The sequence below is a fragment of the Dipodomys ordii genome, unplaced genomic scaffold, assembly GCF_000151885.1.
Source record: "Dipodomys ordii isolate 6190 unplaced genomic scaffold, Dord_2.0 Scaffold24, whole genome shotgun sequence".
NCBI lineage: Eukaryota > Metazoa > Chordata > Mammalia > Rodentia > Heteromyidae > Dipodomys > Dipodomys ordii.
The window spans coordinates 17,687,751-17,696,746 of NW_012267240.1; the positions used below are offsets into that span (position 1 = coordinate 17,687,751).

At 39.6% G+C, this 8,996-nt stretch overlaps 1 protein-coding gene across 1 annotated transcript in view; it reads right to left on the minus strand.

The window, feature by feature from the left end:
- Cdc123 (cell division cycle 123) overlaps positions 1 to 7,701 on the minus strand; it is a 40,765-nt gene extending 33,064 nt beyond the window's left edge. The window contains exons 1-4 of the mRNA XM_013014611.1: positions 7,673 to 7,701; positions 4,845 to 4,916; positions 3,388 to 3,445; positions 3,183 to 3,215 (exon numbers count right to left, since the gene is read on the minus strand). Coding sequence (XP_012870065.1) covers positions 3,183 to 3,215; positions 3,388 to 3,445; positions 4,845 to 4,916; positions 7,673 to 7,701 — 192 coding nt within the window. The remainder of the gene's footprint in view (positions 1 to 3,182; positions 3,216 to 3,387; positions 3,446 to 4,844; positions 4,917 to 7,672) is intronic.
- Positions 7,702 to 8,996: the final 1,295 nt, after the last annotated feature.

An 8,996-nucleotide genomic window follows, 5' to 3' on the forward strand; every position in this document is an offset into this window, starting at 1 on the left:
AATGTTCAAGAGGAAGTGTACTCATTACCTCACTCATGTAACTGTAACCCTCTGTATAGTATCTTTACAATAAAAAAAAAAAAAAAAAGAGTCAGTAATAAAATAATGTGTAGCAGAAAGGGAACATAAAATGACACTCTACAAAACAATTGAAGCCCCACAAATGTAGTCAGGCAAATGTCACCACACAGCTGGGATGTGAGGATAGAATGAATGGTTCTTTCTGTACATGACATAAATCCGGTGTTCATGGAGTAGAAGGAGACAGGTAGAGTAACAATTGTGCATGTACTGCAGGCCTCAGGAACAACACCATGCTTTCTTCCACCTTCCCTATACAGGGGACTCATCTCAGAGCCTTGAGTCACATCCAGGTCCTTTAGCTTTTACTTTTTCAGATAGACTTTTGCGCTTTGGCATGAACAGCTAGTGACTACAATCTTCCTCCCTCTGCCTCCTGAGCAGCTCAAATTATGACACCACAGCTTTCGCATTTGTAGGAAGAGAGTTGTGACAGGTCCTCAAAATGTTTCATTAGAATGAAAATAAACTGTAATAAATTTGTGTTTAAACACTTCCAGACAAATTTGACAATAAATAAAACTCCAAAATAGGGCACTGGTCAAGATAAAATATCCTTTCTTTCTGGTAGATGTAAAAAAAATAAATACTAAATGTATACAAGTGACTGAAACCTTCTAAGTATTTATTTCAACCATGAAGTACTAGAAATACTCTAGATAAAAAGAAACTTAAGCATGATTACCAGAATGCACTGCCTGCAGTTGAGGGGAACAGAAGAGAAGAAAAAGGAAGAGGGGAAGCCAATGCTCAGGAGAGACAGAGCACAAAGAAATCACCATAGTGCTCCACAGACACTGTGCCGCAATATCCCCTTAAGTTCAAGGTAGAGGGAGGAAGTGCTAGCATAACTTCAAAAGGTATGGGGGGAGGTGGGGGGAGTTGCTGGAGCTAGAGTAGGCTTGGAATTAACCACACTCCAAAAATAATTCCACTTAGGCCAGTTTCGAGGGAAAAAAATTCTGACAAAATCTAGCAATGAATCGTAGACATAAATTTAAAAGATGATAATCTATCTCCAAACTAGAGATAGTTTTTTGTTGCCAGGTTTTTGTTTAGTGGTGCTGGGATCGGTTCCCGGGCCTCATACGTGCTCAGTAAGCAAGTACTTTACCACTAAGCTGACCCCAGCCCTGGAAACAGTTTAAGCAGGAGGCTAATGACAAAGATGAGAGAGCTTGAGGCCAATTATGCGACAAGGAAAAAGTCTGTCATCCAGAGTGGTTAAAAGCAGTATCTACTAATTACTTAAAAGAATGTCATTGCATCTATGTTCCTTTGATTTCTTCAATTTTGAGGCGGGTATACAGGGGTTGAACTTTTACTGCCCCAACCTCAGTCTTGAATCCCTCCAAGAAGCTTTAGTTTGGCAGAAAATGGTATTCCTATGTCAAAACCAGGGCTCAACCCATGCTCACTGTGCAGACCTATGTCACTCTTTCCACACCTTGGTGCACAGAATGTGGAAAACATACACATGTGTGCACATGTACTCTGCTCTGATTGGAATATCTGTGCCCCTCCAAAATTCATGGTGAATTCTAAGCCCCAGGTAGCAAAATTAAGAGATGGGTTCTCTGGGAAGCAATTAAGTCATGAAGGCTGGACTCAAATGAAATGAATACGCTTTTTTTTTTTGGTCCGTCTTCTTTTTTTGTTGTTTGTGGGGCTTGAACTCTGGGCTTGGGCCCTGTCCCTGCACTCTTCAGCTCAAGGCAAGCACTCTACTGCTTGAGTCACAGCACCACTTCCAGTTTTCTGCTGGTTTATTGGTACTTTTTATTTTAAAAAAGACTTTTTCAAGGTTTAAGAAGCTTTATCTGTGATAAGAGATACATGTGGGGAGTGGAGGATGCTATATCTCTTATTCAATTAGTATGTTTGCAGCCCTCAGGTTAATCTTCGGCACTAAAAAAAAAATTGTTTTGTTTTGGTTAATCATTTCATCTATGCTGTAAAAATATTTTTATTACTAACATACCTTAGTTCTACATGTGAGGTTTCATTGTGTCATTTCCATACATGTATACAATGCATCCCAATTAGCCTTACCTCCTCTATTACTCTCTTTCACACTCTCTCTGCTTCCCCCCATAACTTTTGTGCTGATGCTGGAGCTTGAACTCAAAGTATTTTCCCTTCGCTTTTTCACTCAAGGCTAGTACCCTACTACCTGAGCCACAGCTCCACTTCTGGCTTCTTTTTTTTTTGGGTCCGGTCATGGGGCCTGAACTCTGGGCCTGGGCACTGTCCCTCAGCTCTTCAGCTCAAGGCTAGCACTCTACCACTTGAGCCACAGTGCCACTTACGGCTTTTTTTTTTCTTTTTGCTTATGTGGTGCTGAGGAATGGAACCCAGGGCCTAAGGCATGCAAGGCAAGCGCTCTACCACTGAGCCACCTTCCCAGACCCTCTGGCTTCTTTTTCTATTCTTTTTCTCTGTGCTTAGTTAGAGACAAGAATTTAATGGGCGTTTTCTGCCTGGGCTGGCTTTGAATTGTGATCCCCAGATCTCAGCCTTCTGAGTCACTAGGATTACAGATGTGAGCCACTGGTCCTTAGCCCTCTCACTACTTCTTTTTTTTTTTTTTCATTTGTCAGTCATGGGCTTGAACTCTGGGCCTGGGCGCTGTCCCTGCACTCTTCAGCTCAAGCCACAGTGCCACTTCTGGTTTTCTAGTGGTTTATTGGAGATAAGAGTCTCACAGACTTTCCTGCCCAAGCTGGCTTTGAACCATGATCCTCAGATCTCAGCCTCCTTGAGTAGCTAGGATTACAGGTATGAGCCACCGGCGCCCGGCCTCTCACTACTTCTTACAACAGTTCCAACAGGCTTCATTCTTCTATTTTCACAGATTAAAAAAAAAAGGCCAATATGCCCAAACCCAAAGCATAACAGAAAAATTAAGGCAAAGCATTAGCTATGTGTTTTAATCAAGAAGAAAAGGCATTTTTTCCTGCTAAACAATGACTACAGTTACTTTTCAGAATAATAAATAATAGCCCAAAGACTAGTAGATGTTTCAGCAGGCATTAACCCTTGGGACTAACACTCATGAAAGCTGTGAGGCTGGCGTGGTGCTGGTACTGCTTTGTTCTTACCGTAAGTGTGGCTGTGTTTTCATCATCAGACCACTGCATAGAGAAAAGGACAGAAACAAAACATTCAGTTTCAATATTGAACTTGGATTCCAAAGGCAATGTTCCACCTAAAAATGATGTATCTTTCCCTGAACATAATCTATACCATGCAAAAATTAAGACTTTAAATTACAATAGTCTACAGAACAGACTATTTTCTACCAACCTGTATTTCTTCAGCCTCATCATCACTGTCCGGGTGAGAAGGTGTTGGTGGCTCTTCCCTAAAAAATATAAAGCAAAAATTACAGGAGAAAAAGACCTGGTGCTATGTAGTCATAATTTCAACCATACTGAGTTTATTCAGAAAAGCATCCTTAGAACTGGAGAGATAGCTGAAGAGCTGAGGGACACTGAGGGACAGCGCTCATGCCCAGAGTTCAGGCCCCATGACCGGACCCAGAAAAAAAAAAAAAAAAAGAACTGGAGAACTATATAAGGAATTCATTTTTTGAGAGAATTCAAAAATATATTATATATTAATTCCATATAAAATACCTTACATAATTATATCTTACATAATTATATACTGTTATGTATGATTATAACATTATATAATTATAACATATAATTATGTACTTTATTTTATATATATGTGTATATATATATATATATATATATATATATATATATATATATATATGGAATTAATGACAGTATGCTACCAGAAAATAGTGGACTAAGACCCTTCTGTCTTCCCTACAAAAACAGGAACCACCTAAACAGCGATGGAAGATGTGGAAGGGGCCATGACAGATCAACTATGGAGGACAATATGCTGAGGTATAAAAATGAGATCTCTTGTATAGCTTTATTTGCAGTAGACAATGACATTCTATTCTAAAAACAGAAGATATAAACTCAAAAGGATATGCCCTGCCCATCTTTCTGTTACCCTCAGAAGAAAATTGTATAATCAGCCAGGCATGGTGGTTTATGCTGATAATCTCATCCCCAGGGAAGCAGGGAGAGGAGAATAAGTTCAAGGCTATCCTGGGCTAAACAGAGAAGCCCTATCTTAAAGAAAAAGGGAGGGGCTGGGATGTAGCTCAGTGGCAAAGCACTTAGCTAGCAAGTGCAATGTCCTGGGTTCGATCCCCAGTACCAAAAAAGAAAAGACAAAAAAAGAAAAAGGGAGAAGGGGAGCTCAATGGTAGACCACTGTCTATTATGGGCAAGACCCTTGGGTTCTATCCTAAGCATTATAAAAATAAGGGAAAAAGGAAGAGAAGAAAAGAAGGAAGGAAGGAAGGAAGGAAGGAAGGAAGGAAGGAGGGAGGGAAGGAAGGAAGGAAGGAAGGAAGGAAGAAGGAAGGAAGGAAGGAAGGAAGGAAGGAAGGAAGGAAGGAAGGAAGGAAGGAAGGAAGGAAGGGAGGGAAGGAGGGAGGGAGGAAAAGGCCCTACTCTAACACAGAGATCAGAGAAAATTGCTCAACTTGACAACTAGTTGTTATTAGAGGGGAAAATATTCAATTTTGAAACTATAAATTGAGTGTTGACAAGGCACCTTGTTAGCAAGAGAATGGTGAACTAACTGATTTGTTTTGTATACTAAATGTTGAGATTTAATCATTACCTTTCTTTATGACAAAATTTAAAGAATTTTGTTCTGATATACATTACCTTCCTGAAACCACCAGAGTTCCATCATCGAGTAAATAATCCTTCACATTCTGAGGAAGTGGAAGAATAACACTGAAAAACACATATCAAAACCAGGCATCATTCAAAAGACCAACCCCAGCAGAGAGAAAAAAGGTCTGCATCTGACTAACTTTTGAACTAGCTGTTTCCTTTATTTTAATATGAAGTGGAAAATATTAATAGCATGCATCTGGTAACACAGGTAATTAGGGAAAAGTAGAATATAAATAAAGATTATAGTTCACATAATTAGTACATTAATCTTCATGGCAAAGAAAGAAAGAAACAAAGACCCCATACATATCCCAAGAACTGGATGGGAATCACATATGAAATCAGGAAGCTCTGGACAATTCTGAGTGAGTACAGTGATTCTGTTCTTTAAGAAGTTAAAGGGTACTGGGTGCCGGTGGCTCACGCCTATAATCCTAGCTATACAGGAGGCCAAGATCTGAGAATTACGGTTCAAAGCCAGCCCAGGCAGGAAAGTCTGTGAGACTCTTATCTCAATAAACCACCAGAAAACCTGAAGTGGCAATGTGGCTCAAGTGGTAGAGATGGCACTGTGGCTCAAGTGGTAGAGCGCTCGCCTTGAGCTGAAGAGCTGAGGGACAGCGCCCAGGCCCAGAGTTCAAGCCCCACAACCGACAACAACAACAAAAAAAGTTAAAGGGTTAGGGATGTAGCTCAGTGTAAAGAGTCCAAGATACCCAAAATGAATGCTCAGACTATATTTTGATGTTAAGGTGACTATTTTCTAAGAAGTGAAAAAATTATAGGCTGCTTTTGGAGAATAGTACAACATCGAATTATGTGCCTCACATATTTACTAAACATGTTTTTTGTCACATAGCAAATGGTTTTGTGCACAGTAAAAAGAAAGAGCTTATTCACGGGCTTCTTTAGTTTTAGAAGACTAATATTATGAAAGTTACAATTTCTCATTCAAAAGTCTGTCTTGCTGGGCGCTGGTGGCTCATGCCTGTAATCCTAGCTATTCAAGAGGCTGAGATCTGAGGATCATGGTTCAAAGCCAGCCCCGGCAGGAAAGTCTGTGAAACTTTTTTTTTTTGGGGGGGGGGTCCGGTTGTGGGGCCTGAACTCTGGGCCTGGGAGCTGTCCCTCAGCAGTTCAGCTCAAGGCTAGCACTCTACCTCTTGAGCCACAGTGCCACTTCCGGCTTTTTTCTTTTTGCTTATGTGGTGCTGAGGAATACAGGGCCTCAGGCATGCAAGGCAAGTGCTCTACCACTGAGCCACCTTCCCAGCCCCTGTGAAACTCTTATCTCTAATAAACATTCAGAAAACCAGAAATGGCGCTGTAGCTCAAGTGGTAGAGCACTAGCCTTGAGCTGAAGAGCTGAGGGACAGCGCCCAGGCCCAGATTTCAAGCCCCACAACTGACAAAAAAAGAAAAAAGAAAAGAAAAGAAAGAAAAAAAAAGTCTATCTCTTCAACTAACATTGTAAATCTACTAAATTGGGAGAGGGGTGTTTGCTTGTTTGCTGGTTCTAGAGCTTGAACTTAGGGCCTGGGCACTGTAACTGAGCTTCTTTTGCTCAAGCCTAGTGCTCTACCACTTGAACCACACAGCTCCACTTCTGACTTTTTTGAGTAGTTTATTGGAGATAAGAGTCTCACAGCCAAGCACCAGTGGCTCACGCCTGTAATCCTAGCTACTCAGGAGGCTGAGATCTGAGGATCTTGGTTCAAAGCCAGCCCAGGCAAGACCGTGAAACTCTAATCTCCAATAAACCACCAGAAAACTGGAAGTGGCACTATAGCTCAAGTGGTAGAGCACTAGCCTTGAGCTGAAGAGCTGAGGGACAGCACTCAGGCCCAGAGTTTAAGCCCCATGATCGACAGGAAAAAAAAAAAAGAGTCTCACAGACTTTTCTGCCTAGGCTGGCTTTGAACCATGACCCTCAGATCTTAGTCTTCTGAGTAGTTAGGATTACAGGCATAAGACAACAGTGCCTACCTAAATCTACTAAATTTTAAACAATTTCAAGTGAGCCCTTGCAACTTAAAAGTCTCTTTAAAATTTTAAACTTTGAACTTGGCATTGGTGGCTTACACCTGTAAACTACTTAGGAATCTGAAATCTGGAGGCTTTCCAGATCTAAAGAATATGTTTTCAAAACCTGCCAAGAGATTACATCTCTAATTAACTAGGGAAAATTCTGGGCTGGAGGCATGACTCAAGTGGTAGAGAACCAATCATGCAAACAAGCTAAGTGAGATTAAGGCCCCTAAGTTAAAGCCCAGACGCTGACCAAAAATATAAATAACAATAATTTAATTAACTCAAATAATAAGCTTTGAGGCCTTGACTTCAATCCTCAAAAATAAATTCCACCGATGAAAAAAACTATTCAAAATATGGATTTCAAAATCCATTGTCTGATTGCAAATGAGCCTTTCCAAATATTTAACTCTTACAAGCTAAGTGTAGCGAAACTAAGGTTCTTAAAAATGAAAATTTATTGAAACAATTCCAATACTAAACACTTGACAATTTACAAATACAGTACACAAGTGATCATGATTCTAAACAAATTATGCAATTTAATTAGAATCACAAGGCTAATCAGTTAAATTTAGTATCTAAATTTAACATAATAAAATTATTCTGTGTAAATTATTTCATTGCTTCCATATTTAATTCTGGTTCAAGACATCCACTAAACAAACAATATCATCCCAAGAAATGACCTTAAGAGATGTGAACTTCACTTTCTCAGGGCCCTGAGACTGAGAAATGTTAGCAAGATGTGAGTCCTAAGGTTTCCAGACAATTTTCATCACCACAGTGAGAGCTGGTAGGACCCTCTCATTATGCTAATAGCATCTTACATCCCCTGATCATTGATTCAAGAGTCCATGTCCCTCGATTTTAAGTTACACTTTCAACCCGGACTTTAATCTAGATTCTTCCTTCAGGTTTCACTGTCCCTTACCTGGACTCATTTGGTTACTGTTTGATTCCCTTGTGATTTATTTTTGCATATTCTTCCTATTTGGTAACTGGAGAATTCTTAGATGTTAAGTGACACAATGGTAGCTTCTGCACAACTCTCATGACTCATCTAGTCCCACAATCATGTTTCTAAGGCCATCCTAATGAATTATCTTGTACCTACATTAAAACCAAGGAAGACACTAAAACGTATGAGGGGGCAGAGGTATAAAAGGGGAATAAAAGCAGTACAATATGACAGGTATTGCATGACATATAGATATAGCAAGTGCTAATAAAGAGAAATGAAATATGCCTTTAAAGTGGGGGGGGGCATAAACAAGCCAGCACCAAACACACTTTACATAGAACTCAGTTGGCTGTAGGAGAAAGCCACAAGGCAGGGGAGAACACAATGAAGCCCATGTGGCAGGTAAGAGAATTAAGTGACAAAACAGTTATCATATCAAATAAACATAGCTGTAAGCATAGAGATAAGTTGCTTCAAATGGAATTTCAGAAGTGAAGAGGCTTTTAAAAGATTATTCAATACAATCTTCACATTTTAGGGGGAAAAACTGATTTCAAAAGAAAAAATGGCTGGACAAAACTTCCCCTAGCTAACTATTCTTAAGTCTGAGTCAAAGTACTACAATTTGTCAAAAATAAGTTTATATAGTCATCTCTGAATCATATTAATAAATATCAAGTAAAAATGCTGAGTCAATAATGAGAATGTGGTCTCTCAGCATTAAAGCTGTTGGTGGTCATCACAGAACTCCACCTGACTGTCCTAGGTTGTGGAGGGGGTCCTGCCCTATTTGAGGTTCAGTGACATCATCACAGAACTACATGGACTGAAGAAGTGGGTTAAAAGCAGAAAAACAGTATAGTTTTAGGCAGCGCCGCTTAGCTGTGGACTGCAGTGATGCCAGGAAATCCCATCTGTTGGTTTCTTTTACAATTTCAGCTTCTTTTAAGAGAACTAAAGTTATTTTGTTTCAATGAGATTTTTATTAAATACAAAACATAGCTAGCAAAATTTCTGTGTTTACTATGGCCCAGATAGACACTCTCATACCCTCTCTTTCTCTCTCTCTGTATATATACATATATACGTATATGTATATATATGTATATATGTGTATATATATATATATATATATATATATA